The 20,066-nt window shown below is 40.1% G+C and overlaps 1 protein-coding gene across 2 annotated transcripts in view; it reads left to right on the forward strand.

The window, feature by feature from the left end:
- Positions 1 to 20,066, forward strand: part of HECTD4 (HECT domain E3 ubiquitin protein ligase 4) — a 5,422,508-nt gene that overhangs the window by 1,440,232 nt on the left and 3,962,210 nt on the right. For both annotated transcript variants that reach the window (XM_044068422.1, XM_044068423.1), the window contains exon 12: positions 5,423 to 5,655. In XM_044068422.1, the coding sequence (XP_043924357.1) occupies positions 5,423 to 5,655 (233 nt within the window). The remainder of the gene's footprint in view (positions 1 to 5,422; positions 5,656 to 20,066) is intronic.

Here is a 20,066-nt window from a genome sequence, read left to right on the forward strand (position 1 = left end):
AATACAGTGCAAACTCTAAGGAAGTGGAGGCTACAGCATCGTCCACTATAACACAAGGTGTATCCCTAGAAAGGGAATCCCTTTGCTTTAACACTTCGCTCTAATCCTGTATTTTTCCACTTCTTGTGGTTTACCTGTGTGACAATGTTCAACAGATTTTACAAGTTCTTCACCATCGGTTACAGAGATAGTAATTGCTCTACCTGTACATTTGCTGGTGATCTTGTATTTACAATTCCAGTATTTACGGCTTTTAGTTTTCTTCTCTAATTGGTAGACGTATCCATCTAGAATCAGTATTTCTGCACCTCGTTGTGAAGTTTTAGTTTTGTAAGCTTGTCCCAGGACACCACGTGGTAGCCTACACATATCAGCTATGTCTGTTTGCATACTTCTAACGCTTTACCTGGGTTGTTGTAATTTATATCAAATGGACTGCTGTAAATCAATAAATTAGTGCTTAATTGCGCTATACTAAGTTCGGTGATTAGTGATTCGGTGGAATGTATTTTTGTTTAGTGTTTTCGGTGGTTTCTGTTCGTGTATTTCACCTTCACTGGTTTATGCATTTGAGCATATGTACTAAATCCATATATATATATGTGTGTGTGTGTGTGTATATATATATATATATATATATATATATGGATATATATATATCTATATATATGTATATATATATATATATATATATATATATATATATATATATATATATATATATATATATATATATATATATATATATATATATATATATATATATATATATATGCGTATATATATATATATATATATATATATATATATATATATGGATATACATGCGTATATGTGTGTGTGTGTGTGTGTGTGTGTGTGTGTATATTTATAATATAGTCCCACATGGTGTAGAGTAACCGGGAGTTTGGAAGACAGTATTGCGCTTCAGTAACAGAGGTAGTCAAGGGTAAGCTGGTGAGCTAAGATTGGGAGCAAACAGGAGTAGTATGCAAGCAGAGGACAGCTTGAGGATCAGGTACTCTAGCCCCTTCTGATATCTCTTGTCCTTGGTATATGCTTATAGGCCACCACATTGTGGTGAGGGAGGGCTGAATGACTGTGGTTTGACAGTTCAGTGGGGTGTCAGTTAACCCATTATTTGTCTCCATAACTATTATAATGTAAGCTGCTAAGTTATCTGCAGTCTTTTATATGTACATTTACTGTGATATTAAAATGTCTGTAAATGTTTTGACATATACAGCTCTTTCCAACAATGTCGTAGGTCTTTTATAGTGCTGCAGTTACTGGATGGCTTTGCTACTTTCTCATCATTTTTGCCTTCCTCTAGTTAGACAAGACGGGATCATCTACATTTTGATTGGATTGTATATGAACTTAATTCAAAACTACATCTACTTGCTGTATGTGAAATCTACAGAACTAAATTGACTTAAGGTATGACTAAGACTGAGAATCTGTAACTACATGGCTGAATGGTAAGATATGAGGATTTAGTGAGGAAGGTAGTGGTGGGAATTAAGTAGGTGGCTGTGAATATTGTGGAGGTCCTTCTGTAACAATACTTGCCAATGTGCTTGTTTGACATCAGAAAGAAGTAAAGAACAGAATCATCCTCTGACCCCAGAGATGCAGCAGTGGAGGTTAGGGTGAAAGTTTAATGAAACATGTAGGCTGAACAAGACAGTTACAGTGCAAAGTATTTTACTTCACCTCAGGCCTGGGGAGAAGCCCCATTCGACCATAATTTTGAGAGGGGGGAAGGGCGACAAACTCAGACAGCTACAGGCGGAACAAATTGTACGCCATTGATCAGTAGGCCATGAAGAGTGACTTTTGGAGGTCCTAGTGAACTATAATATTCTACCATTAAATGCCCTATTTTTACCATAAAACCCACATACTACAAGTTACCGAAAACAAAATCCTAAGGTTCATCGTCTTCTCCCTTCCCAATGAACATCATTGCTACACATTTAAAAGAAAATGGTTACCATTTACTACAGGGTCTGGGTCTCTGGGGCCATATTTTGGTTGTCTTTTCTTCAGTTTGTGTTTGAAAGTTGGTATCCCACAATTCCATCGGAGAGAGTGGTGCTACATAATTATGTATGCAGATTTTATGTTAATCAGCATACAGATTTTTACCTGTTTTTCATGGGGCCTTTGTTCAGATTTTTGATGTTTCCAGGTTGAGAGGTATGGTATGCACCTGTATCTTAAGTGATAATTTAGTAATAGAGTTTAAAAAAGAAGTATAAGGAATGCATATATGGTAGAAAAGGTCGGTCCAGCCCTCAAAAATATTCCATTGTTTGGTACAGAAGGCTGCAGCAGTTTTCAGGGTAGCATTGCAAGAAATTGTCTATGGTCTTTGTTTTGAATTATATGGAGGGAGAAGCAGTGCTTCAAAGAAGGATGGATTGACCGCAGAGAAAAAAAAAGGTTTTGGAGGTGCATGCTTAATTTGCCAAAAAAACCCTCTGTTTTGAAGGATTTCATTGATGTATGGAGCACAAGTTTGGGGGGGGGGGGTTTGGTTTATATTTACAATTATTAAATCTCAGTGTTGGGACAAACCAGAGCCACAGATATTTAAATGGTGTTTTTCAAATGTAATAGTTCCACATCATTCAGTTGCATGAGAATTTACTCAGTGTACCCATAACATTTGTTTAATAGGGAAATGACATAACGTAGTATATACAGTTTGTCAAAAGGCGAAATTGTGAAACTTTCCCCCTTCCCATTTAATTTCTTTAGTGTCATAATAATGTCGGTAAGCACCATTGTGGAATCGGTCACTGAGTATTTCAAATGTAGCACAAATATTTTAGCTATCTCTACTACTTAATCCTAATGTGATTGTAGAAGTTTTTTCTTTGTCCATTTTTGACATCTTTAGTTTGGTGGAATACTTTTGCATGAATGGTAGAAATTAGTTGAATGAGCAGTAGGGTGTAGTAAGGGGACCATTTTTTTTTTTTTTATTTTTATTTCAGTATCTCATTTTGCTTCAGAAGTACATTGAATTTCGACTTCCAAGATAGCTGCACATTGATAGCTGCCCAAAAACTAGGCTAGTCTAGACAGAATTTACATTTCACAGGAACATGTGCATTTATTTGAAGGTCTTGATACACACTCAATAACTATTTCAGATCATGTGCCAATAATAACTAAAATAAAAACATGGAGTAATGAAATAAAAATGACACTGGTGCTTTCTCAGCTTTCTGTTGAAAAGAGAGGTAAGGAATGAGTAGTGAAAATTATTCAAGAGCTGTTAGCGAAGATTGAAATTTCATCTGAATGTATAACTAGGGAGTGGGATAAAATTAAAGTGGAGTTGAAAAGTAGGGTGAAATAAAGGGAGATATAGTTAAGAAGTAACAAGAATTATTTTAGAGGGAGTCACAAATTTTTAGAGTATTGCAAAATAGGAGGAATCTCACAGACCAAGAAGAGGAGCAACTGCAGAATTTTCTTCTTTCGGCTGCTCCCGTTAGGGTTTCCACAGCCAATCATCTGTTTCCATTTCTTCCTGTCCTCTGCATCTTGCTGTGTCACACCAACCACCTGCATGTCCTCTCCCACCACATCCATAAACCTTATCTTAGGCCTTCCTGTTTTCCTGTTACCTGGCAGCTTCATCCTTAGCATGTTTTTCCCAATATGCTCTGCATCCCTCCTCAGCACGTGTCCAAACCAACGTAATCTTGCCTCTCTGGCTTTGTCGCCAAACTTTCCAACCTGGGCTGACCCTCTAATATACTTATTCCTAATCCTGTCCACCCTCATCATGTCCAGTGCAAATCTTGACAAGAGAAGCAACTGCAGAATGCTAAACAGAAAATAAGGGATTACCTCAGTAATATGCATGAGTTTAGAAAGATTGCTACTAAGCAACTGTTTTGATGATAACTGTAGAGCACTAAAACTTTTAGCACGATGCTTAGGCAACAGAAAGTAGAAAGGGCTGTCAGGAAGCTTAGGGAGCCTATATCAAGACATCCTGTAGAGGTACTGGAAATATTTTGGAAATTCTGTGAAAGCCTGTATGGAGAAATATGGAAATCAAGAAAAGCTAAATATTGAAATGTTTATGTAAGAATTAAATATGACAAGATTAGAGGTAGAGGAGGCTCAGTTACTAACAGGTTTAAGCAGAGATGAGATAAACATGGTGATATATAACCTATCTATGGGGAAATCCCCAGGAATAGATGACATTCCTGTGGAAGTTTGGAAGCTAGAAGGGAAAAAAACTGATAAAGATCTGAAAGATTTTGTTTAACAGTATTTTAGGAGGAGGAGAAGTACCCGCATCCTGGAAGAAAGCGGTGGTGTCTGTAATGCCTAAAGAGGATAAAGATCCATCAGATCTAGCTTCATACAGGCCCATTTCAATACTAAACCATGATTATAAAATGTTTGTGTATAATGGCTAAAAGAATGGCAAAAGTGATGTCAGCATTGATAGATATGGATCAGTGTGGTTTTGTGGAGGAGAGGCAAACATTTGACAACGTGATGTAAGATTGCCTATGTCATACATGATAATTTGAGCAAAAAAAAAATAGTAGTACATTGAATTTCTAGATATTTTCCAGTGAACTTGTTTATTTCTACCTTGCATAAAAGTCTGTTGACAGTTTTATTTTTGCAGGTTCATATGTGCTTGAATTTTTGAATTAAAGAAAAAAAGTTTGATCAGTTTATCTTTTCTCATGTCCAATAGTCTCATTCATGCTCCCCCCCCCCCCCCGGTGATGCTGCATTCACCACATGTCACTGTATTACTCACCTTTCTTCTGATAGGTCACATTCTTTTATTAGTTGATATGCCAGTATCCTTTAATGGTGTTTGAAGTACTAGAAAATGTTTGGCATTTTAAGTCCTTAGTTTAGCCTATGGGCTATTAGTCACCTTAGAACACTGCAAATATGGATGTAGCATCTGTAAATCTAAGCCAATTAGAGTGCAGATGTTGTGGTGAGCACTGCATCTTAACAGGCTATAACTGTATTTTTGACTGTCATATTTGGTTAGTTTCTTTACCATGTCATCTGTTGCCTTCACCTTGGGATGAGAAAGGAGATTGATGGTTACTTAACTTTGATCAGTCCTGGCAAGCCAATCAGCACTCAGCTTCACTTACTCAGCTAAGGTTGGCAGTGTAGTTATTGTTTTGCAAGTATGTTGACTGTTAAGTATTATTTTACAGTAATGTAACTTTGTAGCAGAGGTGTAAAAACTGCTTTCTGTAGAAATTGTGTGTGCAGTGGTTGGACTTTTTCAAATGTGACTTCTACTTGCGCTACCTTTTTTATTTTTGGTATGTGTGTCTGTCTGTTTTGTTGCTGAAATTGTCACTCTATTACTGAAATAAAAAATTGTCACTTTTTTATTTCATAGATGAAACTGTTACAACTGGTGAAGTTATTAGCCAGATGCTGCATCATGTTGGAGCCATGTGCATCCACCAGCTTCATCTTTTGGCAGCCAGTAGCAGTCTGCCAGTTACAAGCTTCTTAGCCAAGCAACTTTCAGTTGAAGCTCACCATCTTAACAGCATTTGTGACATTCTGGAGAAAGCAATGGTCAACTGTGACACTTTCATCATTCGCTGCATTCTTGTAGTGTTTCAGGTACACAGAAATATATAATATTAAAGTACTAGTACTACTTATAGTAATAGTAGTAATAAAATATTGCAAACATTGAGCTGTGTCCTAGTATTGGAATCTCAAACAACTGATTTATATTATTAGCCTCCCATCCAGTTTTTCAACTACAGAAAATCAGTGGTCATAGTATAAGAAAACAGCATGATTATGAGCCCATAGTGCAACAGACTAGATTTAATGCCATTTGTGAAAATTAATGATGGGTTGTTATTGCATTTCAGTTTTCTAAAAAAAATACCAAATTGTGTTACTTAACCTTAGAGAGATTGTGTGTAGCACTGTTAATTTTTGCTTTTACAAGAGTTAATTTCCTGCTTATGCTTTGTCATTGTGTACTATAATAGTCATTTACTAATAATGAGCAAGTAGTAATAAAGGAGTACTGTGTAGTCTAAGATGAACTTTTGAAAAAAGTCCTATGGTTTTGTATTTATACCATGTGTAATAGTTTTGAATTACGCTGACTGTGACTGTTGCCTATGTTTCATATTTGTTTGAACGATCATAGCAGAAACTAGTACTTACTTGGCTGTTGACACTGTCCATATGGTAGCTTGTACACTAACAATCAGATGGAGTGTGTTTTGTTGGCATCTAGAAAAAAACTGACCTGCTAGCTAACAATTTCCTGGTAAGTTAGACAAATAAGCATAGAAAAAAAAACTCTTGATCAACTCCATTCTCATATGCTCAAGTGCAAACTACAGTGAAGATATTAGCCATTTTACCGTGCTAAATCCAAAGGCTAAACTAAATTTTCAGTTCTTTTGCTAGCTGCTAAATGGCTGCTTAATACTTAAACAAGCAAGAAAAAATTGCAAATCAACTTTACTTTTAAGTTGAAAAGCAGATAAAGGAGGCACCAGACCACGGCTGTACAAAACATAAAATAGAAATGAAACAAGTCAAGTATACCAGGTGAGCACTTTCGTGGCCCAAGCCACTTCATCAGATAATACAAATCACTACTCTACAGAATTTATACTTAGCATTTCAATTAATTATGCTAATCATCTTCTCCTTCAATCAAATTTTAAGTCACATGGCATAAAAAGCAAGGGAAAACAGATAACCATGTCCGAGCATTGCCTTATAGAACTCGAATTAAACATTCCTACAAGTACTCGTATATTAAAAAGTCATATAAATACTTATATGAACATATATATCAGCCAGATAAAAACAGTTCGATCTTGTCTAATCATAAAAACTTCCAACCAATACTTAAGTGGCTGTAATACAACAGAGTGGGGAGCCATACTATAAAGAACCTGTATTAGTGTGTCCATCAGGCACAAACTTATAGACTGATGAATTGGGGCAGAATGTAGGTCTATTTATATCCAGTGAAACTGAGCATTGCTACTTCTGTAAGTCCCTATTCATCAAAATGGGTTTAATGCTAAATTTATCATTTAAACCTTTTCCCATATTCGCCCGTAATCGTATAATCCACTCCAGTTCCTTAGTTTCTGTTTTAATTTTAACATCTCCCCCTCTATTATTAATAAAGACCTTATCTCTCACCAAGAATTTAAACATATGTGCATCACCAATCTCCCCCAACATATCTTGCTAGGGCATTCGTTTCTGCCCCTCTTGTGATGTCATATAAGTACTCCCTCATGCGATCTCTCTATCTCCGTGTTGTCATACCAACATAGAAGGAAGTGCAAGCTAAGCAAACAATGTTCATGCTGTTAAAATTGGATAGTTTAAATTTAAACACTTTCTTTGTGTCTGGATGTAAAAATTTGCCATTGGTATCTACATATGTACATAAACTACATTTACCACACGGGAATGTGCCACATTTATCAATATCTACAGCTTCTGCAGTCCTCAACATTATTCGGGGTCCACATAATAATCTTTTCAAGGATTTCTTATTTTTCCCCTACCAATTGTCTAACATGATCATCAGCACAGTGTATATTCCAGTTCCCACAATACACATCTTGCAGTAACCTGACATTACTGGAATAAGTTACTGGTATTCTCATTGGTTTCCAAGCATTATTCACTGGTGTTGATGGAGTAATCCCCTCGGAGAAATATGGTTTGCCTTCTTTTTCCCCTCATCCCAGATAAATCAGTAAGGGCCTTTTGGCTCTCACCTTCATTATATCCTCTCTGTAAAAATCTATCCTTCATATCACTTGGTTCTCCTTCAAACTTCTCATAGTTGGCTGTTAATCTCGATGTTCTGAGCCCCTGCCCTTTCACAGTATTTTTAAAAATATGCTGAGGATGCATGCTCTGTCTATGGAGGTAGCTATTTCTATAGCATTCTGTTCTACAGATCTCTGTTTCAAAATCTCCTCCATCCTTCTGGATTATTTTAACATCCAGGAAGTCTATAGCGCCATATGAGTTTTTCATGGAAAATCTAAGAAAGCTTGTACTATTTTTCAAAGTTGAGAAAAAAGGTACAAAGGAAAGTTCATCACCTTCCCAGAGGATATAAAGTTCATCCACAAATCTCCTGTATAATTTCAAAGATCCTTGCATTTCATTTAGTAGATGTTCCTTCTCCCACATGGCCATGATGTTGTTGGTGTAGCCTTTGGCACAAGAAGGTACCCATGGCCACGCCATCCATCTGTCTGTACAAAATATCCCCAAAACACAAAGATGATTTTCTCCAGGATTAACTCCATCAGCAGTATTAGCAGGTCAATAAACTGTGTATCTTAAAACCCGTCCTCCACCAAATACTGTCTGAACAACACTATGCCCTTCCTATTGGGGATAACCGTAAACAGAGATTGTACAGCCATGGTAACCATAAGCCATCTCCTACCTAGTGATGAGGTCCTAATGTAAGCATATAAATCCTGTAAAAATTGTTTTGTATCAATCAGTATGTTAATGTTTTCCCTTAATACAGGTTTAAGATGTTGTTCAACAAAAATAGAGAGGGGTTACAATAGTCCTCATGTGGGGTAACACAGGATGTTTATGAATCTTGGGGAGTCCCTATATAATGGGTATGACCGGATTTTCCACAATAAAATATTTAAACAAATCTAAACTAACAGCATGGCATTGCAGGCATTCAAACAATGCATTATAAATCAATAGACTACATTTATGTACCTGTTGAAAGTCAACTTTCAGATAAAATGTAGAGTCATTCAACATATTAAACATAGCTTCTTTGTAAAAAATATAATCCGTTACAACCAGTAGCCCTCCTTTATCCGCTGCCTCACAGAAATAGAATGGTCATGACATAAAAAAATCTAAAGCTGAGCTCTCCTCTTTATTGAAATTTCTAAAGCTTTTCTTGGAGGTATTCTCATCATACAAATTATAAATCTCTTTTATGCATGTTTTTTTCAAATGTTTCAATTGCAGCAGCATTCACTGGAATATAGCTACTAGGTTTTCTAAAGGTAATTCTTTGAGCAATATTCCCATCTGTATTACTATACTGTATTTTCAACATTAGACTGCGTCTGAATGTTTTAAGTTCTAAAATATCTGTCACAGTCATTTTGCTCGCCGGTGATAAAAGACATACCTTTATTTAATACATTGGTTTCATCTTCCGTTAACACTTGATGGGAGATATTCCATATTAACGTCTGTTGACCTGCTGCCACATCATCTTGATTATCAAGGACTGTTCTTCCTTTGTAGATGCCTTCCGTTTCATCTGACCCCTGCTTTGAGATCGGTCCCAAAAATGTGCACGTCGAATGGGGTATAGTGTGGTTAAATTTGTGCTAGTGGATACAGCAGACTATAAACGGTTACTTTCCATTGGAGGTATAAATCCTGGCTGCCATGTTTACTATGAGCTCCTTTATCCACTCGTACGTTAAAGATCTCCTCCCTAGCTGTATTAACGTTGCTTTCCAGAGATTCAGAAGGGGGCGTGGCTTATTTCTCAGCTGCTGCATTAACATTCTCCACATATTCACTTGTAGAGGGATTATCCGTAATTACTGAATGCTGATCATCTACACGTGAACCAAAAGAGTTAGTGTTGTAAATGTTCACATTATTATTATGTTCTCCGGGCCAGGCAAAGACCCGCCCATTAGAGAAATCCTGTAAATCCCTGTGTATCTTTTTCTTTTTATAACCCATGAGTTGTTGTTCATAGGCAGCTACAATGTTATTTATTATTTTACATTTGTTTACCGGGAAAGTCCGACTGGATACAGGTCCATTTTCAGCACAGGTCCAGGGAGAACAGCTCCAAATACCAGTACACTAGAACAGAGACAATATAGTCAACATGTAAGAAAAACAGTGTCATACATATTAATAATACATTTTAGCATTGATAACAGAGATTAACAATATCTAAATATTTGATAGAAAGCCAAATCCATAGATATAAGAATACATGAGAGTTGAGTTTTAAATCCACGATGGATTTTGGATATTTCTCATACATGTCCATTTGCAGCTTACAGACAGATGACAAATTAACCTCTTCAGGCTTAAAATAATCAGTTAAAAGTTGCAGGTAGCTGCGACTAGTATCTGTGTTAATCTGCTGCCATTTCAATAACAAGTCTTTATACACAGTTCCGTACATGAGCATATTTAGCACCCATAGACCACAGGGAATAATGTGCAGTTTCAGACAGGCTTCAAAATAAAGTCTCTGTGATTGAAGCCATTTAAATTTACGTAAATCATTGTCTATTTTAAACAAGTCTTTTTTCATTGCAGTCACATCGTTCTCACTGTTCTCCTCATGTTGCACGCCATGCAGTTCAAGCAGATTCTGAAGATTTCTTTATTTGAGACTCCTTCCATCTCTGGTCTCAGGGACATAGTCTAATTCAATTGCAGATGAATTGCCCTCGGCCAAGTCTAGACACCACTCGCAACAAAAAACTTTTCCAGTAACCAAAAAGCAAGTGATGCTAGCAAACGGTTCCTCCATCACGCACAACTTTACAGACTGATATATTTAGCATTAAACCCATTTTGATGAATAGGGACGTACAGAAGTAACAATGCCCAATATCACTGGATATAGAGAGACCTGCATTCTACCCCAATTCATCAGTCTGCAAGTTTGTGCTTGATGGACATAATAATACAGGTTCTTTATAGTATGGCTCCCCCACTCTGCTGTATTACAGCCTAAGTATTAGTTGGAAGTTTTTATGATTAGACAAGATAGAATTGTTTTTATCTGGTTGATAGGTATGTTCATATAAATGTTTATATGTGTATTTATATGATTTTTTAATGTATGAGTGCTTGTAGGGATGTTTAATTTGAGTTCTATAAGACAATGCTCAGACATGATTATCTGGTTTCCCTTGCTTTTTATGCCATGTGACTTTAAATTTGATTGAAGGAGAAGATGAGTAGCATAATTCATTGAAATGCTAAGTATAAATTCTGGAGAGTAGTGTTTTGTATTGTCTGATTAAGTGGCATGGGCCATGAAAGTGCTCACCTGGTACTTGATTGGTTTAATTTCTATTAAATTATTTTGTCTTGTACAGCCGTGGTCTGGTGCCTCTCTTACCTGCTTTTCAATTTGGATTTTTTCCTGAAGGAACCGTTTGCTAGCATCACTTGCTTTTTGTTACTGGATTACTTTTACGTTATAGATCATTGCTGCTGCTGCTGTTATGGGTACCAAAATACAGTGAACTGTCAGTTCTTCGGCACCCATGGGGTTGGTAGATGGTGGATAAATGTAGATGTTCTTCTTGTTTCACTGTTGCAGTCATCACACTTGGGGTATCTGCCTGCAGGTAGCCCTCAGTCAGCCCGAATACCAGAGTCTTGGGATTTCTGCATTGGATGCTGTCGCCTCTTCCATGATGTCAGGCAGCCGACGCCATTACATCAGCTTTTCTTGCCGTGTAGGATCCCGAAGCAGAAGCAGTTCACAAGTGCCAGTTGGCCGCAGCCTGAAAATTTTTTTTTTTTTTTTTGAGATTCAAGCCTGAAATCATCTAAAGCTAAGTACCCCACTGGGGATCCTTTTTTCTTGCTCTAACCGATGTCAGGAAAAGTTAGCAATTGTCGTGCCTGTGGAAAACAAATACCTCACAGAGATTTTCATTCTTACTGCATCACCTGTTTAGGCCCAGACCACAACTTCCCTCTCTGCCGGTTTTGTGCCTTGGTTAACTCCCAAACTGTTCCATCTGGCTATCTTTGTCACTAAATTCTTTTGCTCTCATTCTCTGTATTCTGAAATGGCTTCGATAAGCCATCCGACTACCGATCTTCCAAAAAAAGTAAGGATAAAGACAGAGACAGACCGCATAGGTCCAAAACAGTTGACAACGCTTCTGTTAAGCTAGTCGCCAGTCTGCCGGTACTTTCGCAGCCCCTGGTACCCGCTTCTACAGATTTTCAGGCCTCTGCTGAGACCTATTCAGAATCCAGTATGACACGAGATGCTTCTTCCTAATTTTGGAACCTGCGGATGTCTCTACCTTGGATGGATCCGGAGCTGCTGTGCAGGCACCGGCTTCTGAGGGTGTATTCCAACCTTCCGATGTTCGTATTAGACTGACAACTTCATTTTTGACTAAAACTACTGAGTTTCTCAGGCCCAGAGTTCTCACTACGCCTAGATAACCGACGACCAAAGCGTATGCTCCAGCTCCCATACCACAGAAACAAATGCTTAAAATGGCTGAAGACCTTCTTACTCTAATTACTCTAATTAAGGGAAGCCAACCTTCCCCCGCTAAACGACAAGGAATGGAATTTCCTTCTGATTCTACAGACCATGAGTCCAATGACTCAGATCCCTTTGATTACCAGGACATACTCTTCTCTACCTATGAGGATTCTGATGCAGAGGATTCCATTCCCTCTGCCGCCCGTCCAGAAGATTTTTCTTTTGGTGAAACCTTGCATACCTTAAGAAAGCACTTCCGTTGGGAATGCCAAGACTATCCTCAGTCCAAAAAGAGACTCAGAGAATTTTTAGACTTGACCCAGCACAGGCCACTAGCTATACCCCCTGTTCTGGATATTGTGAATGATGTCTTTATGGAATCCAGTCTTACTCCTGACACCTTACCACCAGCTCCTAGGAAATGTGACGGGTACTACAGAGTACCTGACTCTCACAAATTTCTCTTTAAGAATCTTACTGCAGATCCAGAGACCATTTCCCAGGGACCTAAAGGCATTAAGGCTACTACAGCCAAAAACCCTATCCCTTCGGACAGAGATTCTAGAGCTTTAGACAGGTGAGGTAACAAGGTATATACCTCTGCAGCTCTTGCCATCAGGGCTTTGAATTGCCAGTTTCACATGTTGAACTACCAGTAACATATTGTGGAACTTATTAAACAAAAAAATGTTGTTACTTCCAGATTGTGCAGAAAACAAAGATCTACAAGAGTTAATGCATTCTGCAAACCAAATCTGTAAACATACCTTGCAGTGTAGGTTTGATGCCTTAGAAGCATCTTGCAGGGTTGCTGTCACTGGGTCTGTACTGAGAAGGCACACTTGGCTAATGAAACAAATCTTGCCAGACCATGTCAAAGCAAAATTAATAGATGCTCCACTAAATCATTATTGTTTGTTTGGCACAAAAGCAGAAGTTGTTCTTAAAAAGATGAAGGAAAAAGCTAAATCTGTGCAAACTGTTAAAGATTTCTTACAGGTGCAGCAACCTAGATTCAGTAGGCATTGGCCTTCTAAAAATTGGTCCTTTCCAGCCCCTCCCAGGCCTTCTCAGTCCAAACCCAGGGGAAACAGACCACCAAGACTACAATCTCAGGGTATGCAGAGATCTAAACAATGGAGTGCTCCCACCTCAAAAACAGGGAATGGTAAGCCACCCCCCTATGGAAAAAGTTCACAATGACTTTTCAATCATCCTTCCCAGCCATGACCAAGTACTTGCACCCCTAGGTTGAAAACTTGCCCTTCATGCAAAAAACTGGAAGTTCATAGGTTCATACTAGGCTATCTGCCCTAAGGCATTTATAAGCCTAGCCAGAGTGTGTTTGGCTTTCGCCACCCAATTTAAATGAGTTTTACTATGCCCTTTTTCAAGGTTAGTTTACTGTGCCTCTGTCTAGCAGTGACATAGAAGTGATCCCCGGGGTAAACCTACGATCTCCCATCCACTAATCAAGATTCCTCTTGAAGAGAGTCAGTGAGAGACTCTGCCTAACGTGGACTGGGATTCTATTGCAGAGTGAAGGGAGCCTCTGGGTTATGAATCTGTCCCTCCAGCAGGTCCTCTTTATTTCTGTTCTGAGGTTCAAGTCCCTCGAGCACGTAGCTCGAAGGGATTTGGATTTTCTGAGGTGAAGTATGTCCATTAATTCTGGGTTGGACATGGCTTTATATGTCAGGCATAGATCGTCTCTAAGTAAGCGGTATGCAACTGAATAGAGCTGGAGTTTCTTTAACCACGCAGGATATGGCATCTGTTTGAGCCCCTTGATCCTGTTGGTGAGGTGCTTTTGGGGTCTTTCTAGTTGCTGCAGATGTCGGGTAAGGTACATCGCGAATGGGGCATTGTATTCAATTATGGGCCTGATGAGGGATGAGTAAAGGGGCACAATGTCCTCCCTTGATCTAGATGTGAATCCCTTCATGATAAGGTGGGCTATATAGAAGGTTTTTCTAACCACTTTGGCCACGTGGTTGTCAAAGGAGAGAGTGCTGTCAACTTGGGTCCCCAGGTCCCTAATTACTTCCTATGTGGTAATTTGTGGACACTTTGTTTTTGCCAAAGGATAGGACTATACAACTTTTGGCATTTAGCTTGAGGCTATGGCTCTGGCACCAGTTTATCTGTCTTAATGAGACCCTTTTGGAGGATGCTTGTGTCAGCTGGAGAGTCGATTATGGTGCCCAGTTTGCAGTCATCTGCGAACCTGGTCAGCCATAGTCCTCCCATGTTGGCCTGTACCTCCGAAAAATATATACTGAACAAGAGAGGTCCCAGGACTGAGCCTTGTGGGACGCCGCTTGTAACTGGTTTGGAGTCTGACATGGCTCCAACAATTCTGACCATGTGGGTACTGTCTTTGAGCCAGTTTGCAACCTATCTTATGACATAAGGGTTTATATTTAAGCTGGAGAGCTTATCTATGATGCCCGAGTGGGGTATTGTATCGAAGGCTTTTGCGAGGTCCAGGTAGGCTGTGTGGACCCACCTTCCCTTCGTCAATGGCCTTGGTGACTGTTTCAAAGAAATTGACCAGGTTCAAAAGGCAGGATCTGCCCTTAACAAAGCCGAATTGGGTAGGATCCAGTGTCTGTAGGTCCCCAATATCTTTATTTATGAGTTCCATGATGATCCTCTCCATAGCTTTGCAGACCAGGCTAGTCAGGCTTATGGGGCGGTAGTGTCCAGGGTCCGTTGAGGCACCACCTTTGTGGAGAGGCCCCACTGTTGCTGTACGCCATTCTTTGGGTACATATTCTGTAGTAAGGCTGAGGTTGAACAGTAGCTTTACGTTGGGGTTCAGCTCTTCTTGGAGTTCATGTAGGATGCAGTCCGGGACACCGTCTGGTCCCATTGATGCTGTGTTTTTTGCTTTGGAGAGGGCGGCTCTTACCTGAGCATCTGAGATGTCAGGGGGGCAGCACTCAGCTGGGATAGATATGTGCTCTTTTGGGGGGGAGGGGGGAGAAGTTTGCGCTGAACCTGTCAGCCAGGATGTTGGCAATGTCTGTGGGTTCAATGTATTTTTTGTCATTTTGGACTAACTCTGAGCATACCTGGGTGTTACCACCCAGGTTCCTAACATAACTAAAGAAAGCCTTGTGATTATGTTTAGTGTCCTGTGCAATTTTTCTCTCGAAGCTGGCCTTAGATGATTTTGAGAGGGACCATAGTTTTTGCTAATACTGATCAGAGATGCCTTCCCTTTTAGGGATTTTGCTCTATCATGTAGTAGCTTCCTCCTTCTGTTGTATAGTTTATTTATGGCTGGGGTCCACCAGACTGGACGCCTGCCTTTGGGTGATTGGGTCTTGGTTTTATTTGGGATTGCATGATCCATGCATTGATACTGCTCAGACAAGCTCCTCGTGGTTCTGCAGAGTGGTCCTAGCAGCAGGGAACTCAGAAAAGCGACTACTTTCTGGATTTAAGTATCTTTGCTTTTTTTCACTTGGAATAGCTTCTGTAGCTTACCCTGAACTAGCTTGAACTGTTTTTTTAACTGTTTGCTGCATTATTTTAAAATTTGCACTTAAAGTTACATTTTAGTCGAATTTGATCGAAAGTTTGTTTGTTTTTTTAATTTAACTGTGGAGGCTGCCCACTAAAGTGTGCTAGCCTGTGTAACTAATTTATCACTGTTTCTGCATTTTCTGTGTGTTTCTACCAAAAAAAACAAAAAAATAATCCTTGTTTTCCCGCCTCTCCTCGACTAGTTTAGACCAGTTTACAGGCATTGCTGTATTCTGGGCTGTGGTGTAGTTCCTGTGTTGTCCATTACCTTACTTGGATAGAAGGAAGTTTCTTTGCTCACCAGTGGGAGTGGGGAGCCTTAAGCAGCCTTCCTGTCCCTGTAGGAAGTGACCTCAGCACAAGAAGCTGTAGTAATTGGTTGTTTTGGACCATTTCTAGCTCTTTTGTAGTTCACTGTTTAAAATCCGCCTCTGGGTGTTTTTTCTGGCTATACTGCTCAGACAAGCTCCTCGTGGTTCTGCAGAGTGGTCCTAGCAGCAGGGAACTCAGAAAAGCGACTACTTTCTGGATTTAAGTATCTTTGCTTTTTTTTTCACTTGGAATAGCTTACCCTGAACTAGCTTGAACTGTTTTTTAACTGTTTGCTGCATTATTTTAAAATCTGCACTTAAAGTTACATTTTAGTCGAATTTGATCGAAAGTTTGTTTGTTTGTTTGTTTAATTTAACTGTGGAGGCTGCCCACTAAAGTGTGCTAGCCTGTGTAACTAATTTATCACTGTTTCTGCATTTTCTGTGTGTTTCTACCAAAAAAACAAAAAAAGAATCCTTGTTTTCCCGCCTCTCCTCGACTAGTTTAGACCAGTTTACAGGCATTGCTGTATTCTGGGCTGTGGTGTAGTTCCTGTGTTGTCCATTACCTTACTTGGATAGAAGGAAGTTTCTTTGCTCACCAGTGGGAGTGGGGAGCCTTGAGCAGCCTACCTGTCCCTGTAGGAAGTGACCTCAGCATAAGAAGCTGTAGTAATTGGTTGTTTTGGACCATTTCTAGCTCTTTTGTAGTTCCCTGTTTAAAATCCGCGTTTGCACGGCTTTGCGCGGTTGTGTGCATAGCGCAGCGCCGGTTAAACTTTTTCTGGCTCCGCCAAGTCTGCTCTTCAAATTCTCCCTTAAGGAAGCTCTACTCTTAGTATAACCAGACTACTCACTATATTATAAGCCTAGCACTTGTTCTCAATACTTCTCTATTAAGTAAGCACTCTCGTACTAAGTAAAGCACTACATCTACTTACCACCCCTGTGAATATCCACTTCCCTTAAAGGTACAGCACTCCCTTATACTGTTCTAGCATGTCGAGTGGTAGATTACTGGCGTCGTCTCCAATTCAGCTGGTCAATCTGGGTATCTTGAGACAATGCTACAATTGTCTCATGTACACAGACAACCCTCTCCTCCTCCCAACAAACAAAAATACATGTGAGAGATGCAACTATATAGCCAAACTGGAGGCTGAACTCTCTCAACTCAGGGCTGGCAAGACCAGACAGGAGGAGATGGCAACAACACACACAACAATCCCAGTCCCACATAGACCTACCACAACTGCAAACCAAACACATAAAAACACAAAGACATACTCGGAGGCTCTAATAAAAAACTTATCAAAACAATAGAGGCTACCAAAGCAGACATCCAAAAATCCACCACCTCAAAACAAAACACATGCAACATATACTTCAATAAATCAGTGTGTCAACCAATCACAGCCCTTAAGGCCAAACACCTTGCCTGATACACTAGTAATAGGTGACTCTATAGTCAGACACACTGATGTCCCGCTGACAGGCTGAACAAGGAGAAGGTGACTGTGAGCTGTCTATCGGGAGCTAGGATCCGCCACATAACATACGCACTCAAGTCACTCCAAAGCAAGTACAAATATGACTCCGTCATTGTTCATGCTGGTGTGAATGACCTGAGACGTACCTCCCTGGACTACATGAAAAGAGACATAGAGGAGCTCTCCGATTATGTAGCCCAGGCTGGTATGACCCTGACCCTGAGCAGCATCTTGCCCTCACCAAGAATGATACCACAATACAAAGACAAGATGATCAGCTTTAACAATTGGCTCAAGCACTGGTGTCATTCTAAGGGGATCCAATGTCTGTCTGCCTGGGATGACATGTTGGACAAGCCATGCTGCTTCGCAAGGGATGGCTTACACCTGTCACCATTGGGCTTCCGGATATTGGCAAAGGCTCTTGCCACCCCCATAGTGCCTTTTTTAGGCAAGGCTCAAAAGACAAACCCACCTCCTTAGAAAACAAAAATGGGAAAAAAATAAGGGTAATGCTGCTCAACGCCAGAAGTCTAAATCTCAAGATGCAGGCACTTGATGCACTCCTCAGCATGGAGAACATCGACGTCTGTGCAGTAACTGAAACCTGGTTCAAGGCTCCTGAGAGCACTCCAGCGCTACCAGGCTATACCTCGTATCATGCTTTTCGGCCCCAAAACCCGGGCTGAACCACAAAGGGAGGGGGAGTGTCCATATTCATCAAGGACACCCACACCTCCAGGTTAGTAGCAACACATGAAGCATCAGAGACCATACAGGTGCAACTAACCATAGGCAAAACTGCTATACAACTGTTAGCATGTTACAGACCACCCTCCCACTCTCAAGAACCCCACTCAGCCTTCCTGAAGACATTGGAGGATATGAATGTATCACAAAATACCATCATACTGGGAGACTTCAACTACCCAAACATAGATTGGGTACATTATTCTAGCCCTAATACTCTAGCCCAAAGGTTCCTGGAATTCATAAATTCAAATGCACTGGAACAACTAGTCACCTCTCCCACTAGGGGATAATATACTAGACCTGATCATCACAAACATGGGGACAAAATGCTCCACACCGGAAGTATACCCCTCACTAGTGAGATCTGACCACAAACTAATCACCCTGGATATACATATCCCACCTCCACCCCCAGCACAAAAGACCACAGTGAAAAACTTCTCAAAAGCAGACTTCACTCTTCTTAAGACTGAGATGGTATCCTTTAAGCCCACTGTGCCAGTGGATACCACATCCCACAGTGCCGAATCCTTCACAAATGATTTCTATGGACATCTCCAAGAATGCATGGATCATGCTATCCCAAACAAATCCAAGTCCCTCTCCACCAAAGGTAAGCGTCCTGTCTGGTGGACCTCAGCCATAAACAAATTGTATAACAAAAGAAGGAAGCTACTGCACGTCAGAGCAAAATCCCATGAAGGGAAGACATCTCTGATCAACATTAGCAGAAAACTACGTTCTCTCATAAAAACATCCAAGGCCAACTTTGAGAGAAAAATCGCTAAGGACACTAAAGATAACCACAAAGCCTTCTTCAGCTATGTTAGAAACCTGGGCGGAAACCCTCAGATATGCTCAGAGTTGGTTCAAAACAACAAAAAATACACTGAACCCACAGATATTGCCAACATTCTGGCTGACAGGTTCAGTGCAAATTTCTCCCTCCTTCACCCCCAAAAGAAGAAATACTTATCCCAGCTGAATGTAATCTCCCTGTCATCTCAGATGTCCAAGTGAGAACCGCCCTAAACAAAGCAAAAAACACAGCATCAATGGGACCTGACAGTATCCCGGGTTGCGTGTTACGTGAACTCCAAGAGGAGCTAAACCCACACATAAAAATGCTATTTAACCTTAGCCTTACTTCAGGATATGTACCTGAACACTGGCGTACAGCAACAGTGGTCCCACTCCACAAGGGGGGTGCCTATACAGACCCTGGAAACTACCGCCCCATAAGCTTAACCAGCCTGGTCTGCAAAGCTATGGAAAGAATCATTATGGAACTCATAAACAGAGACATAGGGGACAGACACTTGACCCCACACAGTTCGGCTTTGTAAAGGGCAGATCCTGCCTTTTAAACCTGGTTGACTTTTTCGAAACAGTCACTAGAGCCATTGATGAGGGCAAAGCAGTCCATACAGCATACCTGGACTTGGCTAAGGCCTTCGACACAATACCCCACTCAGGCATCATAGATAAGCTCAACAGCTTAAAAGTAAACCCTTATGTCACTAGATGGGTTGCAAACTGGCTAAAGGACAGAACCCATAAAGTTAAAATCGCTGGAGCAATGTCAGACTCAAAGCCAGTCACAAGTGGTGTCCCACAGGGATCTGTCCTGGGACCCTCTTGTTCGGCATTTATTTCTCAGAT

The sequence above is a fragment of the Protopterus annectens genome, chromosome 4.part0, assembly GCF_019279795.1.
Source record: "Protopterus annectens isolate FY-2018-M chromosome 4.part0, PAN1.0, whole genome shotgun sequence".
In the NCBI taxonomy this organism is placed as follows: Eukaryota; Metazoa; Chordata; order Ceratodontiformes; family Protopteridae; genus Protopterus; species Protopterus annectens.